At 49.1% G+C, this 19,826-nt stretch overlaps 2 protein-coding genes across 15 annotated transcripts in view; one reads left to right on the top strand and one right to left on the bottom strand.

Moving 5' to 3' along the window:
- Window positions 1-9,450, top strand: part of RASGEF1A (RasGEF domain family member 1A) — a 40,167-nt gene extending 30,717 nt beyond the window's left edge. For both annotated transcript variants that reach the window (XM_022553256.2, XM_022553255.2), the window contains exons 3-13: window positions 69-191; window positions 2,042-2,179; window positions 3,039-3,260; window positions 3,846-3,920; window positions 4,278-4,370; window positions 4,856-4,958; window positions 5,047-5,126; window positions 5,895-6,086; window positions 6,712-6,835; window positions 7,274-7,346; window positions 7,674-9,450. In XM_022553256.2, coding sequence (XP_022408964.1) covers window positions 69-191; window positions 2,042-2,179; window positions 3,039-3,260; window positions 3,846-3,920; window positions 4,278-4,370; window positions 4,856-4,958; window positions 5,047-5,126; window positions 5,895-6,086; window positions 6,712-6,835; window positions 7,274-7,346; window positions 7,674-7,698 — 1,248 coding nt within the window. In that variant the 3' untranslated portion in view covers window positions 7,699-9,450. The remainder of the gene's footprint in view (window positions 1-68; window positions 192-2,041; window positions 2,180-3,038; window positions 3,261-3,845; window positions 3,921-4,277; window positions 4,371-4,855; window positions 4,959-5,046; window positions 5,127-5,894; window positions 6,087-6,711; window positions 6,836-7,273; window positions 7,347-7,673) is intronic.
- Window positions 9,451-9,721: 271 nt separating this feature from the next.
- The window catches only part of CSGALNACT2 (chondroitin sulfate N-acetylgalactosaminyltransferase 2), a 56,578-nt gene continuing 46,473 nt past the window's right edge, over window positions 9,722-19,826 (bottom strand). For 6 of the 13 annotated variants that reach the window (XM_022553263.2, XM_089897490.1, XM_089897494.1 and 3 more), the window contains one exon: window positions 16,382-19,413. In XM_022553263.2, the coding sequence (XP_022408971.1) occupies window positions 19,121-19,413 (293 nt within the window). In that variant the 3' untranslated portion in view covers window positions 16,382-19,120. Of the gene's footprint in view, window positions 9,900-10,470; window positions 10,684-10,887; window positions 11,112-13,623; window positions 13,747-15,380; window positions 15,471-16,381; window positions 19,414-19,826 lie in introns of those variants that run through there. The other 7 variants (XR_016388039.1, XR_016388042.1, XR_016388036.1 and 4 more) reach the window with 6 other exon arrangements.

Here is a 19,826-nt window from a genome sequence, read left to right as displayed (position 1 = left end):
GGCCGCGGCTATACCTGGGGGCCAGGCCGGGCCCGACTCACTCTTCACCCTCTGTCTCTTTCCTTCAGAGGACGTACATCTTCACGTTTCTCTTGAGCTCCCGGGTCTTCATCCCCCCTCATGACCTGCTGGCCCGCGTGGGGCAGATCTGCCTGGAGCAGAGGCAGCAGCTGGAGGCCGGATCTGATAAGGTAAAGGCGAGCCCCCGGGCTGCTGCCCGTCTCCGTGCCCCTGGCTTCCCCGCTCGCTCACGCTTGGGAGAGAATGCTGCTCAGGACGGGGCCTGGCTGAGCCCGGCCCGGGCCCCTCCCTGCTGGGGGCAGGTCTGCTTGTCTGGCCTCCTGACATCCCTGGAGCAGGCCTCCCGGGTGTCTGCAGGGGCGCCCACCTCCCAGGGCGCTGGATGGAACTGTGGCCAGAGGAGGAGGGGGGCGGCTGCTGGACTGGCCCCCTGGGCCCGCCTGGGTCTCCCAGGATGCCCCCACCTGGCCCTCCAGGGCTCCCCGGCAGCATGCAGCACCCTTCATGCTGTGAGCCAGCGGGTGCTCACACCCCCTCCCGGGGAAGGGCCACAGCAGACAGCCCTGTCGGCTCTCCTGCTCAGTGCCAGACACCCCGGAAGGGAGGGTCCGGCTCCAGCTGGTGGAGAAGCAGCCTGGGTCACTGCTCCCTCCAAAGGGGGTGGCGGGCAGCACTCTCAGGCTAGAGTTTTCAGAGACTCAAATAGGGCTGTTTTTCACTGTCATGTCTTCTGATTGAGTCGGGCTTTGGGCAGTCAAGATGGGTAAGAAACCACAGCTCATCCCTGAGGCCGTGGGGCAGGCCCGGGGTCTGGTGTGGAAGCAGGGCTTGTGGGCGTACTGTCAAGGCGCTGGCAGGGCCTGTTCTGGATGACCTTCCCCTCTACCAGGCTGGACCTCCTGCCTCTGGAGGTTTGCAGCAAAGGCCTGTGACATCTGTGCCCTCTTCAGTCTCTTCTCCAGAGGGGCGCGTCCCCGGGTGTGCTGGGCAGGGACAGAGACAGGCACCCATTGCAGCCCGGGGATCAGGAAAGGCGCCTGAAGGCGTGGGTGGGGAGAAGCCAGAACAGGGTGAGTGGGAGATGAAATTCTAGGCTGAGGGTCAGCAGGGGGACAATAGAAGCCTGAGAGGAGCCTGGGGTGAGCCCTCCCGCCTTCGTCTGTGATGACAGGCAGGGCGGGGCATCTGAGAAGGGAATGCAGGGCTGTAGTTCCTGCTGAGTGCGGGGGGTGCAGCGGGCACCTGGGGGGAGTGTCAGCTGGGTGGAGGCAGCGGAGTAGAGGTGGGTGGAGGGGGGCAGGTAGGTGTAGGTGTGGGGAGTTGGGTCATGAAGGAGCTGGGCCCCGAGGGTAGTCAGGGCCGGAATGGTCCAGGGTGGCCAGGCAGGCACGGGGATCTGGTCAGGGCCAGGCAGAGCCAAAGCGGGCATAGGAATGGTTTAGCGTACGTGAGCCAGCGCGGGGCTAGGCATAGAGGACTGGCCAGGAGAGCACGGCTGGGCATCCCGCACCCCCTCCTTGGACTGTATGTGCGTGTGGACCTGGGCCAGTGGGAACCGGGGAGAGGATGCCTGGTGTGTCTGCGGCCCTTCCCAGCACTTGCCAACCTGCTTTTTACCGAGAGAAGGTGGCTGGGGTCTCTTGCTTAACGTTAATGATTTTGCTTGGTTTTCATCGTGTCCTTTTTTATGGGTAACTTCTAATTACAGCAAATGAAACTAATTTTCTGTGTCACGGTAGCGATAGGACAGGTTCTTTGAAAATTAATTTAAGTGAAAAAGAGAGCTGGCTTAAGGGGAATGTGAAGCAACGCAGGAATGACAAAACCGCAGGTGGACAGGGTGAAGGATGTCCCTACCCAGCAGCCCTCACCCCAGCGTCAGGGCAGAGGACACAGGTCCTGTGGGGGAATGGGTCAGAGGGTGTTGCAGAACTGGGGGTGCTTGTACCGCTTGTCATCTTGTCGCCCACTCTGGAGGGTCAGGCCTTGCTTTATCCCCCGACCCCCCCACCCTCCCCAGGCCAGGCTGAAGTCCTTCTCAGCCAAGATCGTGCAGCTACTGAAGGAGTGGACAGAGGCCTTCCCCTACGACTTCCAGGACGAGAAGGCCATGGCCGAACTGAAAGCCATCACCCACCGGGTCACACAGTGTGACGAGGTGAGGTCCTCCTCGGAGCCTGGCAGAGTTCCTTGTCTGAGGGAGGGGTGGGTCTTCAGGGACAGCTCTGTATGTGGTCCCCTTTGCTGTCACTCTCCCAAGAGGACTGCTGGGTGGCTCCATTTGCCCCTCAGCCCCATGAAGGCCGCTCAGCTGGCCAGCAACCGGCCAGACTTGCCCTTGGCATCCTGCGCACACGGGAGACCCTGTGGCCCGAGTGGGGTGATCCCAGGCCCCACCTTCTCCCGCTCTTTGGGTGGGTGGAGTGGGGGCCTAGCGAGAGGCCTTGTCCGTCTTTCCTGGCTCCCAGCTCCCGCTTGGTCTGCAGTGTTGAGACGGGCCCTCCAGAGAGGTTGGTCCTGCCGCCGGCCCCCATCGCGGGAGCCTGGGCTCCGTGCGCTCAGCACTTTCTGCCTTCCCGAGGGCTCAAAGCCCAGGGAGAGTGGGGCAGAGCCAGGGCTGCTCCCACCCAGCGAAGGAAGGCTCCTAGCCCTGGAGGAAGCCCTTCCGGAGTCCCTCGTCCCTACCGTGGGCCCCTCCTACGGTGGAAAGGCCACGAGAAGTAGCTCAGCTGGCCGCCACCCAGAAAGCCATGCTTTTCATACCCAGAAGCCTAGCCCTGGCCTTCGGCTCCCTTCTCCTCAGGACGGCTGTGGAGTCACCCTCCCCTGCAGCCCTCGGCGGAGCCCACACTGTGCCCCGCTCTGCCGTCAGAGGCCCAAGTGCTCATGGCAGGTCTGGGTAGGGGACGTGGGCTCAAAGTTAGACGCGTCTCTGGAGATGAGATGGGTTCCTCCGGCGCGGTGCAGGTCTTGCTGCCAGCCCAGGCCAGCACTTTCTCCACCCCCGCCCCTCCCAGGAGAATTGTACGGTGAAGAAGGCCATCGCCCAAATGACGCAGAGCCTGCTGCTGTCCCTGGCTGCCCGGAGCCAGCTTCAGGAGCTGCGTGAGAAGCTCCGCTCACCGGCCATGGACAAAGGTCCCATCCTCAAGGCCAAGCCGCCAGCCGCGCAGAAGGACATCCTGGGCGTGTGCTGTGACCCCCTGGTGTTGGCCCAGCAGCTGACTCACATTGAGCTGGTTAGTGCTGCAGTGCGCCCTTCCCAGGACGGGCTGGGGCGTGTTCACTGATGCTCACGCTGGCACCTTCCCAACATGGCATCACAGGGCCTTCCCCTGCCGGCCGGACCGGGGTGTCGGGAAGCCCGCTTGTTAGCCCCAAGCGCTGCCTCTGGCGGCTGTGTGTCCACCTGAGCAGAGGGTTTCTTGGTACCTGGGTCCCCAGGATCACGGCAGCCCCATGTTAACGGGAGGGGCTGGGGCGATGGGGACTGCAGTGGCCTCAGGATGGAGGAGCGGCTTGGGAAGAGGTGAAGGGTTTCAAGGGGGACGGCTCTCCCTGCCCCGTCCCCTCCCCTCATCCTGCCTGTGCCCGGGCTGGGCAGGGGCCCTGCACATAGCAGCCTCTGCTGAGGCTCTTGCCTCCCAGACCCTGGGGTACACCTGGGGGGCCTGCCCACTGTCTGGGTGCTCTGATCGAGGAGGGGCACGCCTGCAGGGAGGTCGTGACTGCTGCTCTTGACACGCCCTCCATGCTGCGTGTGGGGCCTGCCTGAGGGTGGCAGGCTTGTCACTCCTCCTGGGCTGTTTCCCCGTTCCATCCAGGAGAGGGTCAGCAGCATCCACCCTGAGGACCTGATGCAGATCGTCAGCCACATGGACTCTCGGGACAAGCATAGGGTGAGGGGCTGCGGCGTGCTCCAGGGTGGCCGGGGGAGGGTGCAGGGGCCTCGCCCAGACGCCTGAGCGCCTCCGGAGTGTCGGGCCTCACAACCTGAAGACGCACGTAGGTCTGGCCTTCCAGTGCCTGCCCCACAGCTCAGTGGACAGCCACACAGGGTGCTGCATGCTGCCGGGGAGCCCTGGAGGGCCGGGTGGGGGCATCCTGGGAGACCCGGGCAGGCCCAGGGAGCCAGTCCAAAAGCCAATCCCCTCCTCCTCTGGCCACAGCTCCTTCTGAGGGCTCTGAGGGTGGGGCTGGGGCAGCAGCTACGGGCAGGGTCCTCGGGCTCCCTGTGACCTGCTGTGTCCCCACAGTGCCGAGGAGACCTGATTAAGACCTACAGCCTGGAGGCCTACGACAACTGGTTCAACTGCCTCAGCATGCTGGTGGCCACCGAGGTGTGCCGGGTAAGTGCCGTGCGGCGCACACAGCAGCAGGGCCGGCCTCATCTCCTCCCGACCCCACCGTGCCGCCTGGGGCTCTGACCCCTGTACCCCGCAGGGGACGGAACTTTGCAAGTGGAGATAGGAAGCTTTTATTGCCAGGGCCTTGGGAGCGCCAACCCCCAACAGTAATGCCTTAAATTACAACAGAGACCCATCCGGGGAGGCAGCCTGTGCCCAGCATGGCCTGTCAGCTCATCTGGGTCTCCCTTGGTCCTCTCAGCCTGCCCTCCCGCCTCTCTGCCCAGCATCGAAAATGCCACGGCTGCATTTCCTGCCTCTGCAGCCTGCGAGAATCCCTCCACCCCCGCCTGACAGCTCTGAGGGCCCAGGGCAGCTCCCTGCTGGGGAGGCCCCTCCCTGGGCCCAGGGCACTGCCCTTTGGGGGCTGGTGTGGTAGGGGATGACCCCTGGTGGGGACCGCGCTGAGCAGTCTGGCTGCCCTCCAGGTGGTGAAGAAGAAGCATCGGACTCGCATGCTGGAGTTCTTCATCGATGTGGCCCGAGAGTGCTTCAACATCGGAAACTTCAACTCCATGATGGCCATCATCTGTGAGTGTGCGGGCCCCAGGGGCTCCCCCCAGCACGGTGTGTCCCATCTCCTCCCGCCCTGACCCTAGCTGTCGCCCCGCCCCTGCAGCTGGCATGAACCTCAGTCCTGTGGCGAGGCTGAAGAAAACCTGGTCCAAAGTCAAGACGGCCAAGTTCGACGTCTTAGAGGTAGGCACCCTGTCTTGTCCCGAGTCAGCCTGAGGAGGGCTGGGCGTCCCATCACGCTCTGGCCCCTTGCTGAGGGCCTGCTGCCCCGAGTGCCGTCTTATGTTGGGTGTGTCCACTGACCTGGCCGCGGCGCCCCCAGAAGGCAGGTAGCCCATGCTCTCCTCGGCCCTTGGGCCTTGAGTCAGAACTGGCATCGCCTAAAGCAAAGCTCGGGGGAAAGATCAGCAAGGAGTTTGTCGGCAAAAGCAGGCCAACAGCCCCAGGTTGGGCAGTGCCGACCAAGCAGAGACTGGCCTTTTTCTCCTTCGACTTCCATGGTCCCGGACCGTCTGGGGGGCCCAGGGGCTGAGAGGCGAGTCTACAGCCTTGACCGGATGTATTTGATCAGAGAATCCAGTTTTTGCAAGTGTGTGTCTTGTGGAGCTGGTCAGGTTTGGGAGGTGTCCGTGAAAGCACAAAGGCAAAGGAAGGTTTTGAAAGGAAGGAGGGGAGACCCAGACTTAGCAGGGCAGGGAGGAGGTGTGTGTGAGCTTCAAGATTTCTCTACAGCTTACCCCGTGACGCCTGGACCCAAAGCCAGAAAGCCCCAGCCCAGTGCTCAGACACGTGCCTCTGGGCTTCCTTCCCCTGTGCTCACTCCTGGAGAGGCGGCCTCTTCTGGTGACGGTACAGGGCCACCCCGAGCTGTTTCCTGCAAAGGGGCCTCCTGAGCAGCTCTGAGGGGTGCAGGGGGAGCAGTGCCCACCATATCCTCCCGTCTGCCCACAGCACCACATGGACCCATCCAGCAACTTCTGCAACTACCGCACAGCCCTGCAGGGGGCCACACAGAGATCCCAGATGGCCAACAGCAGCCGGGAGAAGATCGTCATCCCTGTGTTCAACCTCTTCGTTAAGGACATCTACTTCCTGCACAAAATCCACACCAACCACCTGCCCAATGGACACATTAACTTCAAGGTCAGCTCAGCCCCCTTGTGGTCCGAGGGGAGGGGGCCAGGCTGTCCCAGCACAGGGTAGGGCAGACTTCCTGGCCTTGCTTTAGGACAGGCAGAATCCATCTGTGCCATGAGAGCTGCCAGGCCGAGGCCCTGTGGCAGAAGGGCCTTTTAGGACTGAAGGCTCCAGGGTGGGTCATGGGTGCCGTGACCTCAAGGTATGAGGGTGGCCCCAGTTCTGAGTGAATGATCTGGTTACAGTGCTAGGAGCCCGAGGGCCCCAGAGTGAGATCCTGGGGTGTTCTGGTTGGTGGTGCTGTGCTGGGTGTGGCTGGGACGCCTGCCTCAGCCTGGAGTGACAGATGAGGGGCTTCTTGGGGGTCGTGCACAGCAGAAGCACAGACCTGGCTGCAGCCCGGTGGCTCAGGCGGAGGGCAGGACTGAATGGCCTTGGAGACACCGGCTGGCCCTGTTGTACAGAGTGCTTCCACGGCTACGGAGTCAGCTTTGTAGGGCCACCGTCCAGTCTCTCTGGGACCAGGGGACTGATCAGCCGACCAAAGCCAGAGCCTACGTCCCCCACCCTAACCAGGGTTTTCAAGCTTAAGGTGACAAATGAACATCCAGTTGGTCTTCTGCCCCTTCAGAAATTTTGGGACATCTCCAGACAGATCCATGAGTTCATGACATGGACACAGGTAGAGTGTCCCTTCGAGAAGGACAAGAAGATTCAGAGTTACCTGCTGACGGCTCCCATCTACAGCGAGGAAGGTGAGGTCCACCTCTGCACACTGTAGAGGTCACCCTGACTCGTGCAGGGTGCCCTCCCAGGGTTGTTATTCCCATGCTACGCTGGGGAAGCTCAGCTCGCAGGGGTGAGTGCATGAGGGTGGGCCATGGGTGGATGGCAGGTGAAGGATAAGGACAAGAAAAGATCAGGCTCCCGAGGCCACTTGAGAGCGCCAGTACGTGGTTGGGCCAGTGCTGCAGAACCAGGAAACGTCTGAGTCCCCAGGCAGGTTGCCAGGAACCCCATGCAGCAGAGGCCTGTGGACCAGCCGAGGCCCGAAGTTGCTGCCCCCTTGGTTTAGGAGTTCGTTCCCGGGCCTCGCTCCACCCTGGGAGGGAGAGTTTGAGAAGGGATAACTGGGGTGGGAGGCAGACTGACCGGGTGTGGACATGGCTTCTGCGGGGCTTCTCGTCTCTCAGCTCTCTTCATCGCCTCCTTCGAAAGTGAAGGTCCCGAGAACCACATGGAAAAGGACAGCTGGAAGACCCTCAGGTAGGAGAACTCCAGCAGCAGTCCGGTGAGCCCCCAAGACCAGCCCCATACCAGAGTCTACAAGGAAGGGAAAGGACGGGGTGGGGGTAGGCATGATGGGTCTGCCCTTTTGAAAGGCGGCCAAGGGCACCTCTCTGCAGACCGGGGAGAGGAAGGCATCCCCGGTACAGGCTGAGGACTTGGGGTTTGAACGTCCCTGACCCCTCCCTCAATGGGCGGTTCTAGGCAGCTGGGCCTTCCCCTAGTAGCACAAGCCTGCCCTCTGCTTGCTCAGGGGAAGGGCCTGCCGGCCGCCTGACCACTTCCTCGTTCCCTGCTCACCTGTAGGACCACTCTCCTTAACAGAGCTTGAAGGCATGGATGCAGCCTGCAGACGCTGGGATTAAGCACACCTACGTACTGAGTTTTAATCTTGAGTGATAATGGGCTGAGATGAGGCCTCACTGGTTGGGGTCCATTTTGTACATAACTAACTTTTATGAAAAAAAAAGAAGTAATTATTTCATGCATCAACCTTTGGCACTTAAAGCTTTTTGTTTATGACAGGGCAGGGCCCTGCTTTGGGGAGGGGTGGGGAAAGAGTATCATGGGAGATGGCATCCATGATAACATCTTATTCTAATGAAATGTAGATTTTTATTTTCTACTTTTGATTATTAACAAACATCTTACAAAAAAAATACTTAAAAAAACCCAACCAAAACCAACGTGAGCCCTGCCTCCTTTCCAGCCAGTGTCTCTGATGTCGGGGTGAGTGCCTTAGAGGGTTCTGGCGGGCCCGTTCTCGCCTGCAGCCAGTGCCACTGGAGGCACCGGGGAAGCTCTGCCCTCAAAGCGCAGGCCCACAAGGTTCTGGCAAGAAGGGCTCGGGTGGCCCGGAGGTCTCATTTGCGTACTTCCAGAAGTGAACCTTGAATACGGGCTTTCCAAAGTTTACATTTTCATTTTCCTTTATCAGGGATTTATGGGGGTTGGGGGGAGGGCAGGGGGACACCTGGCAGCATATTTTCTGTTGGAAGATGTCTGGCAAATTGTTCTTCACCTACATTTTAGGAAAAGAGAAAATCTAAAATAACGTAAGGAGGGAGTCATGGAATTGTCCATTTTCCAGGCTGTAACTTTGACACACTTACTTAGCTGTAATGAAGCGAATACAAAGTACAATTAAGGATGGGGACGTATAAAGCCATCTTGAAACTCAAGTACAAAGTCAAAAGAAGCAACTTACAAATCAGTATCCTCCTTCCCTCTGGGTGGGGGATTGGGCTCCCCTAACAGAATGTGAAACAAACATGGAAGGTTAGCCAGGCCAGTACCTGCTGGAGCCCACTCACGTAAAGCTGCCCAACATTTGGAGGTATTTTCCACACCCGAACTCGAGGAGTACTCTCCATTTTCTGACTTCCCGGCCATGGGACAGTGACAGCCCTGCTCCCTCCAAGGCCAGAAATGGGCAATCCATGCTGACTCTATCTCCCTCATGGCGGGGCTGTCATTCCATCCAAGCAGATTTGGAACTACTCACCCTGTTTCTCTCCACATGGCTGGCTTCCGCCGGAGCCTCCAGCTGGCAGGCCTGGGTAAGGACAGTTAGTTAGTTGCTAATTCCCAAAACTCCTAGGAGAGCCTGGAGATGTGAAGGCGAGGCCTCAGGGGGAGGTGGCTCCATGATCCGCTGCTGATGTCGCCCTCAGCCCAGGGTGGAGCAAGGATATTTACACTGTATTGTCACAGTGTTTTTGCACTTTCCAGACGTTCTAGATAGTACATATTGTATATTGACAGTACATATTGCTTTATGTATTTGAGATAAAGAAAGGTTTAAAACTTGAGAATATATATTTGGAATACAATGTTAGAACCTTTTCTGTCCATGTGTTAAGGAGCTTTCACATCAGTGTGTGCTTCACTTGGTCATCAGTTCTAGTACCGACCTGACACAGTGCTACATTTGCTACTTTATTTTCCCAATTTGATACATACCCTATGATGTTTTGGTATTTCGAGATGAACTCTGCGTATAGAGCTGTACTTTATAATAATAAAGGATGTCAACTGTTGGTGTGACTGGACGTACTTGCATCAATAAAAGAACATGTTGCTCCCCTCGTGTGCCTGTTCTCTGTGCGCGGTTCTGTGTTGGCAGGAGGCGCGGGGATGCCCGGGCCAGGGGGGGAGGACGAGACTGCCAGGGCCACCACGGGCCTTTCAGAGATGGAGCAAGCAGCTCTCACCTCCACATTCTGACAAAGGGCTTTTCAAATAAACATTGCAAAACAAAACAAAGCTGTATAAGAGGCATGTTCTCTGCTGCTTTCCTCAAAGAAAGATCCAGAAGGATATCACTAGCAGCTTGAATTACATGGTCATGTCAGTTCAGGAAGCCTACCTTAAACGACTCTCAAGGTCCCTTTACTGCAGGGACTAACAAGAACCTTCAGTGTCCACGGGTGCTGTGGGTCTCTCCGGGCGCTGGGGACATTGGGGAGTGCCTGCCGACGTCTTTCTGCTGCGCGGTTCTCCTTCCGTTTCAATGGGTCACGCTCAGGAGCACTAAATAAAAGGGATTTGTGGAGGGGCACACGAGAGCTTGTGGCACTGAAGGAAAAGAACTGAGACACTGCTCTTCTCTGGCCTGTCTCCCACTGCCACCCTGTCACCAGTGCCCAGGCTGGATGAGGTCTGCCCACGACAGCTCGCCAGACCTGACTCTGCTCCTCCAGGGCCAACTCAGCCCGTTCGAGCAGCAGCGCCCAGCAGAACACTTTCTGTGCTGAGGGGGTATTCTGTACTGCATCACCCAGGGCAGTGCTGCTAGATACACAGAGGGACTGAGCCCTGAAATGTGGCCAGTGCGACTGAAGAACAGAACTTCTAACCTTACGTACGTTTAAATAGCTAGTGGACAGAAGGCGAGGCCTGCGGGGCCTCATCACCTGCTGCTGCTCCACGTGCCTTGTGGAGTAACAGCACACAGTAGGTGCTCAGGTGTTTGTGGAGCAAACGAGGACCCCTGTGAGGATGCCTAAGTGACTTTTAGGTAAGTGACAACACTTTTTAGGTCCTTCCACGTAAGGGCCTCCTTACTTTCTTGGTAAAGTTACTTTTGCAAGTTTCTACCTACCTCAGCTGAAGAAGGAGCAGCACATCACCTGGTCTGCATCTTGGATGCGGAGCTGGGAGCAGGACGCGAGCTGGCTTGGCTCGGCACGGCCCTGTCCTTCACCCATGGGTGGTCCCTCCAGGCAGTGCTTCTCAAGGTGTGGGTCCCAGCCTGGCAGCAGCAGCAACACTGGGAACTTGTCTGAGATGTTCTCAGGGCCCCTGCGCAGACCTGCTGAATGGGAAACATGGGAGCGGGGAGCCCAGGCAAGTTGGAGAAGCTCTCCTGGTGGGTAGGGTTCTGCAGGACATGGTTCCTGCCCACCTCTCCCAGGGGCACGCTGCTGCTCGGGCACTAGACTCACATGCTGTGCACGTGCACCTTCTCCAGTACACTTGCCACCCCGTTCTCCCACACACGTTCTCTGAGCCTCCTTACATCTTCCTGGTGAGTGGCGCTCGTGCTCCTCCGGCCTTGCCCCACCATCCACACCACACACTGTCGGCATCCGTCTCACGCACTAGGGCCTCAGCTCTTTCTGTGTAGAAGCCTCTTGGCGTGTAGCTGTGTGGCCAACGACCAGTGCAGTGTGCAGCTCCTAACGCCATGGGATGACCGAGGGTTACCACCTTTCACTTTACACACACGTTTCAGGGACAAACCTGTTAAAAGCATCAGATGTGACAGGAAGATAAGCTAAGAATCTCTACTAAGGCCACAGAGACTTCTGTGACAAAACTAAGATTTTTATACACCTATCACACCTACACATTTGTAAAACGTGTCACGTTCCTCAGGGAGGCAAGACAGGGAAAGTGGAAGAGCAAGGAATCGAGAGCTAAACTCTTTGGATTTGAGTCCTAGTTTCCAGTTCCCAGCTGGGTACCCTTGGACAAGTTGTCTGCCTTTTTAAGCCTCCATTTTCCCATGATTAAAATGGAATTACAATACTCTTGATCTCAGGGGTTGTTGTAATGTTATATGGCAGAAAGTGCAATGCCTCCTGCATTAGAAGTGGTGTTAGCTGTGTACCAGCAGTGGCACGCCTGATGAAACTGAATGCCACTTCTCCCACAGAGAGAGGAATCTTCTGGGAAAAGTGAAGCAAAGGATTATTAAGTGCCCTTCTCAAAGGAAAAACTCAAGTCCTGGTCAATACAAATACATTCTAACATTACCAAAGAATCATTTAAGTGTCAAATATAACCAACATATAAACATATATGAGAAGACGGCTTCCCCTGCTGGCACAGTGGTTGAGAATCTCCCTGTCAATGCAGGGAACATGGGTTCAAGGCCTGGTCTGGGAAGATCCCACATGCCGCAGAGCAACTAAGCCCGTACTCCACAACTATTGAGCCTGAGCTCTAGAGCCCGCGAGCCACAACTACTGAGCCTCCGTGCCACAGCTACTGAAGCCCACGCACCCAGAGCCCGTGCTCCACAAGAGAAGCCACCGCAATGAGAAGCCCGTGCACCGCAACGAAGATTAGCCCCCGCTCGCCACAACTAGAGAGAAAGCCCGTGCATAGCAACGAAGACCCAACGCAGCCAAAAATAAAGGTAAATTAAAAAAAAAACAAAACTAAAAATCTTAAAAAAAAATAGAAGAAATTCACGCGAAGTTGGGATCCAAAACTACTTTCTAAATGAAAAACTTACTATCCACCTATAGGCTGGTAACCTTAGATCATGCCAACATAATTTCTATCTTTATTCTCAAAAAGGCATTCATGACACTAGGAGGAAGGTGGAGGGCTGCTGCTCAAACCCCACACGCTTCTATCTCAGCATATCCAGGACTCTCAGGTATGGATCTTCAGCAACAATGTTAAGGGGACAATGTTGTCAAGAATATAAGAAAGTTTAAGTTAAGCACCTGTTCATTTCTGGCAGCATGAAAGACTAAGTGCTTGCCTACTGAAATTGACTAATAAACGTATGCAAAACTTTAACATCCAAGTGAGAAACCCAGAGCTTCACTTTCCAATCCACAAGGGGGATAGAGAAGGAAGTCCAGAACTTGCTCAAGAAGAAGGGTCAAATAGGAGACCCTAGCCCATAAAGCTGACATCCCAAAAAGCCACCCCTCAGTGTAACAGTGAACTTGAAATAAAGCACTCCTACTCCAACCCCACCAAGGGGGTTAAGGAAGATTGCCTGTTTTGAACCTCGGCACTGAATGGAGATGGGGAAAATTTGCCCCTGATATTTTATAACCACAAGTCAGTGAGTTTTACAAAGTTTTGCAGCACAAATCACACTGGTCAAAAAAACTTTAAGCTGAGAATTTAGTTTAACATGGCCCTGAACTGGTACTGTCCTTAAGTTACTCAGCAGAAGCAAACATTCTAACCTATATTCTAGTTTTAAAAGTCTCTCCTTAGCTGTGTCTAATATTCTGTTAAACCCACCTATTGGATTTTAAAAATTCATTTTCATTTCTAGATGCTCTATTTGGTTCTTTTCCAAATCCATTTGGACAAAATTCTGTATAAATTACCAGAATGTAACACAGAGAGACAAAGATTGGAAAATATGAAACAGGTTTAATGTATGTTATCAGAGTTACAGAAGGAAAGAGAGAGAGAACAAGGCAGAGACAATGAAAATGAAATAGCTGAGAATCTTCCAGAATTGACAAGAGACAATCCAAGAAGCCCAAAGATTCTGAAGCAGGATAAAAAACAAAAAACAAAAACAAAATCTGCACACAGACATATCATGGTGATACAAAACAGAGATAAAGAAGAGGTTTTAAAGACAGCTGGAGAAAAAGAAGGTTGATTACCTTCAAAGGCATTATCAACTGTTAAGCTGATAGCTTACTTCACAACAGAAATAACTGAAGGCAGAAGACAGGGAATAATAACATCAATGTGCTGTGGAATTAAAGAAACCTGAGCTAGAGTTAGAGTTGGGAGAGGCCTGGAGGGGAAGTTCTCATACCTACCTACACATCACCAATTACAGAGAGAGCAAACATCTCCATCACAGAAAGGTGTTGCCTGCTTTACCACCAGCCAGGAAGAAGAAAACTTCTCTCCCCTGAGCACAGGCTAGCCAGTCAGAGACTACAGAAGCCCACCAATGAGAAGTCTCCATACTTTGAACTCCCAGCTTCCTCCAGTGGACCCTTGGGTTAATACAGTCCCTCCCAATTCCCCCTTTTACCTTAGAGAAGCAAGTTTCCTTTCCTTGCTCTCTGATTTGCCTATGGTCCACCGTAGTTCACGTATCCAGAATTGCAATTCCTCTGGCTACTCCCGAATAAACTCGCTTTTCCTGGTAAAATAACTGATTGTAGTATTAAAGTTGACAGTGCTAAAAGATTTCTCAATCTAGAATTCTCAACACTTCAAAAAATATTTCTTAAATGAGATAAAGATATTTATACACTAAAATGGCGTTTGCTATCAGACCTTCACTAAAAGAAATGCTAAAGGATGAATCTTGACTCTTACTGCATATTATATAAAAATTATTTCTATATGAATCATAGATCTAAATATGAAAGGCAATACAATAAAGCATTTAAAAGAAAACATGAATGTTTCTTCTTTACTTTGGAGTAGGAAAGGTTTTTAAAACTGGACACCAAAACCACTAGCCATAAAAGAAAGAAAACCGATCAACTGGACTTTATTAAAACTAAGAACTTTTGCTTATTAACAGATAACATTAAGAGAATGAAGAACAGTCCCCTGCCTGGGAGAAGATATTTGCAATATGTAAATCTGACAAAAGACTCATATCCAGCATATATAAGTAACTCCTACACATCAATTTTAAAAAAAGCCAATTAAAGAAAAAGGGCAAAAAAATGGAATAGGCATTTCACAAACAAGATATCCAAATGGCCAATAAGCATATGCAAAGATACTCAACATCATTTCCCTGATGATAAACTACACTAAACTCAAAAGGAGATAACTGTACACACCCAACAGAAATTAAAGAGTCTGAATTAAAAACGCTGAAAATACTGTGCTGGGGAGAATGTGAAGCAACTGGGTCTCTCATATGTGGCTGGCAGGGGGTCAGTTATTTGGAAGGACTGAGAAAAATTTGCCAACACCTGGCAAGACTATTCAAGAAAAAAGAAAAGCACAAATAAACAGTATCAGGAATGAGAAAGAAGCTATCCCTATAGATCACATACATATTACACAGATAACAAGAGGAAATGGCAAACAACTTTGTACATTTCATCTAAAATTTCAAATTTATCAGGATAAATTCCTAGAAAACAGCACCTTACCTAAAAGAACTCAATCGAAACTGACTAGAAGAAACAGAAAATCTGAACAGTTCCACAATCATTAAATAAATTGAACCAGTGATCAGCAATCTTAGTATATAGAAAAGTTCAGGCCCAGGTGGCTTTCAGGAAGTTTTGTCAAATATTCAAGGAAGAAATAATTACAGTCTTACAAAACTTTTCTAGAAACAGAGTACAAAGGAACACCTGTAACTTATTTTATAAGCTAGTAAAACCTTAATAGAAAAGCCCAAGGGTGAGAAAGGAAGTATATACACAGGCAATCTTACTCATGAACACAGATGAAAAACACCTGAAAAAAGTACATATATAATATACACACCCCCCCACAAATATATACAAATATGTAAATATGTGTTTGTGTATGCATGCAAACCGAATCCAGCAATGTATAAGGATAATATAACATATCATGACAGATTGGCACTGACCCCAAGAATGCAAGGGTACTTCAGACAATTAACCTAATTCATCAATTTAACATATTAAAGATGGGAAAAAATCATATAATTATCTCAAAAGATATAGTAAAAACATTTGATAAATGCTCTCAAGCATGATAAAAACTTGCCAAGTAATAATAGAAGGTAACTTTATTAACTTAATAAAGGGTATTTATAAAAACACCTATAGCAAATACCATACTTACTGATGAAACACTGAGAATGTCTCCCTTGAAATAAGAAATATGGGCAGGAAGTCCTCTGCTATCACTCCAGTCAACACTGCACAACAAATCCTAACAAGCACAGTAAGACAAGAAAAATAAAGATATAAAAATTGATAAGAAACAAAACTTCTACTACTCATAGATAACAGAAAAATGCGAAAGAAACTAGAAATACATTATTACAATTGTGCTCAGCAAGGCAACTGAACACAAAAATTAACACACAAAAATCAGTCTGATTTCTAAACACCAGCAATAGACAATAAAAATAAATAAAAGATAGTTACAATGGCATAAAAAATGCAAACTACCTAGAAAAAAAAATCTAAGAAAATAATACACGAAAATCCACTGTGTGAAAAAGTATAAAACTTAATTGAAAGACAATAAAGACCAAAATAGATAATGTCATGTTCAAGGATCAGAGGGCTCTGTATGATAAAGATGTACGTTTTCCCCAAAGTGACCTTATAGATTCAATGAGATTCTAATAAAAATTCACAAGTTTTCATTAAAGTTAACAAGCTTATTCTAAAACTTATATGAAAGTACAAAGGCTGCAAACAGCCATGACAATTTTCAAGAACAAGGTAAGCGGATTAATTCTCAGAAATTATCAACTCCTATAATGTTACAGTAATATTAGACTGTGATGTGATAACGTGGTGAGAGACAGCCTAATCTGCTGAACAGATGAGAGCTCAGGAGCAGACCTGTGTGTGTATGACATCTGATGGATGAGAGTGGTTTTGCAGATCTGTGGGTAAAATATGGACTTCATAGTAAGGCGACGCTGGAAAAAAGTGAAATGCAATCCTTACGTCACATAATACACAAAACCTCTTCCACTTTTATGACTGGGAAAAAGCAAAGCTACGTATGAGGTATTTAGAAGATAATACAGAACAATAGCTTTAAGATACCCTTCTCTATTATGAGGTCATAAATCAGTAATAAAAAGAAAACATAAAGGAAAAAGATTAATTGAACACATTAAAGTTAATTTTTATTCATCAAAAAGTACCATCAACAATGGGAAAAGACAAGCCACATCCTGGGAGAAGTTACTTGTAAACATTTAACCAACAAGAATTGGTACCCAGAATATGTGAAGAATTCCTATGAACTTATAATAATGGGCAAAAAGACTGGAAATGAAAATTATAATTACAATTCATGCCTAAAGCCCACTAGATCAGCAAGAATTAATAAGCCTGACAAAATTAAGTATTGCCAGGGATGCAAAGTGAATCTCTTACAGTGCTGGAGGTGGTCCACTTCGGAGAGTAAGTTGAACGTACACACAACCGATGACTTAGCATCATTACTCCTAGAGAAATTCTCGCACACTCCTAAGAGACACGCACAGCAGTATTCATGACAACATTGCTTGTGATAGCAAAAGCAAATAAGCAAACAACAAAAAAATGATGAATGATCCAAATATCTATCAACAGTAGAATAATACTACAGTATTTTCATTCAGTGGAATACTAGTCAGTAATGAAAATGAATTAATTTTGAGATTAACATGAGTGAACCTCAAAAACAAAATACTGAAAGTTAGAGTATAATGAAATAATATGCATACAAATTCAAAACAGGCAAAATAGTCATTGGGTAGAGATACATACATAGTTGGGAAAACTGTGAAGAAAAATGAGTGAAAAACTATCACAAAAATCAGGATAGTGACTATTATGGAGAGAGTGAGGTGAGGGTATGTGATCGAGAAAGGGCACACAGAGACCTTTCACTGGTAATGTTCTATATCCTAACCTGAATAGCTGGTGCACTAGCGTTGACTTTATTATTCTTTAAAGTACACATTTACATGTCATACACTTTTCTGTATTTATGATATTTTACAACAGAAAGAAATTAACATCACGTTTTCATTTAACTTTCGGTAATAAAATACTTTATTGGTACCTTTTACTGTCAAAAACAGAGTAATGTTTCCATTGCTTAGCTTCCATCTTTAAATGAAAAGCTTTTTTTTTTTTTAAAAAAGGAAAAAAATCATTTGATTCTGTCAAAAAACCAGCTACAACTCACTTTTGCAAATAATTAGGTTCTCTCACTTTAAATACCTTAATTCACTGGTCTTCACAATAAATAACTGTATATGAAAGGAGACAATGGCCTGAACAATTTTGCAGAGAACATTTTACACATCTTAAAAAACTAAGCCTAAATGCTACCCCAACTAAAAACTTGTAAGAATATTTAGTAAGAGTTATTATAAAATTGAATTCATGTAGCACCAAGAAATTTGGGATTTATAATATTTCAGATGATATGATTTACTGAGAAAAAAGAGTAATGATTTGTCTTCTATGAATTTTCAGGGGTTTCTATACAAATAGAAAGAATTCAATATAGGGCCCTTTTAAAAGCCAAAGGTTCAAAAATCTATGCATGCCTTTCACCATATCTCCAATTTGTGGATCTAGCAATTGACCATATGGTAAAAGATCCATGTGTGATAAATAACACAGTACAGTCATATCTGAATATAATTTCTTACTCATCCTGTCTCCTTAATATAATTTACACCTCAATTAAAACATCATTCTATCTGCAAGTTATATATTTCTCTAAAATATTCTGTAATTCAGATTTCCATTTAGACAACCTTCCCCTCCTCCCCTTTTCTCAAATCAGTATGATCTTATGGTATACCTCATTAAATTGTTTGGTTTTTCTTCCTTCAGTGAAACTCCTCCTCAACTCAAAGTATTATAATAACACAGATGTAGCTTAATTAACATATTAGAAAAAAAGGATAATACATACATATGGATCCATGCTACATAAGACAATACAAAGCCAAAAACACACGACACCATGCTATGTTCATCTATTCTGAACCACCACAAGAAGGCCCTGATAGAGCCCTGGCTCATGTAAACTGATGTCCCAGACACCCCTAGTGTCCTATACTCCAGCATAATTAACTGTTCTGTTAAAGACGTTTCCATGTTTATTTCTGTTTGTTCAAAACAGTCTACAGCAACTTTGACTCCTAATCCTGAACATGATGCTAAATTTGTAACACATTATAATTTTAATCAAGCCACAGATTATAACCTTAGTATTTTCTACTATTACCCATTTGTTTAAAAACAGACATTGAGGGGGCTAGGCAACAACACAAAGTTGAGGGATTTTTGTCTCTGCCTTCTCTTGATTAGTTGGGGATTTTAGATGTGTCATTTAATTATTCTCTGCTTCAGTGAAAAAGGATCCTTTAAGCAACTGCCCAAAGATCTTAATTTAAAACCAAGTAGGTTGACTCAGTGGTCGGTAGGTGAAGAGCCCTTATCCACACACTCCATCCATAACACTCCGTCCTCTCTTTGGGAACAGGATGCTCCCGACCCACCTTCAGCACAACACATTCCATCCCTCAGCCCAGACGCAACCAGGATACACATCAGAACATGAAGCCGGGTAAAACTAACTCAAAGCTACTCTTAGAACAAATACCAGATTTTGATTTGTCAATGATTCCATAGTGAAGTATACTCACAAAACAGAGACTTTGCATTGCACAACTTGCTTTTTCTTCTCACACTAAGTTAAATTGCTAAAGTAATGTCAGCAAGAACACAAAAGATAAGCATGTCTTCTCTGAAAGAGGCACTGCATCTGGAATTGGAATTAAGGCTAAATAGTGCTGGTTTGTGGTTCAGACTAATGTGTCACTGATGACATTAACCAACAGATTCGCTATTTGTCCTGTATGCCTGTTTGTGAAGATGCGTCTCTATCTCCTCCCTGAAGACCAGCATTCCCAGGTGCGAGTGAGAGGCCTCGTTCATGGCTTTGGACTGGATGCACATGCGGTACTGCTCGGGTGTCAACTCATCGGCACAGCGTTTCTCGTGCCAGAGGTGGAAAAGACCAGGAACCGGAGTCCGAATCACAATCAGGTCACCATGTAAGTATTTTCGATAAAGATGAACATCTTCTCCACCCCAACCTTTTACTTCCATATCAAATCCACCTGCAGGATCAAAACTCACACTGTTAAATAACTGCCTGGCAGCCAGAGCACAGTCAAACCTGATAAACATTTAAACATTCTGCTTCAAATGAGATGGCACGGTATAATCCAAAGACACCTGAAGTAGAGGACTGACATCCTGGTTTAGAAATCCAGTTACCAGCTGACGTCTAGAAGCTCACAATCTGTTGTTGAGAGTATCAAAATGAGATTAAACATTTGAGAATACTTTGTAAACTTCAGAGTTCTATAGAAAACCTCTAGAAAGTCAAATAAAGGAGAAGGAAATATAAATCACCCACAATATCACCACCATTAATGTTTTATTATGTTTTCTTTCTATCCTTTGAGATCCAAGTTCTTCTGGGTCACAGAAAACTCTCCAGAGGGGAAAACAGAAGAAATGGCCAAGG

The sequence above is a fragment of the Delphinapterus leucas genome, chromosome 16 (assembly GCF_059928025.1).
Source record: "Delphinapterus leucas isolate spDelLeu-1000000601 "Yukka" chromosome 16, BTC_Dleu_Yukka2, whole genome shotgun sequence".
NCBI classification, from domain to species: domain Eukaryota; kingdom Metazoa; phylum Chordata; class Mammalia; order Artiodactyla; family Monodontidae; genus Delphinapterus; species Delphinapterus leucas.
This window is presented reverse-complemented; position numbering and strand designations above follow the sequence as displayed.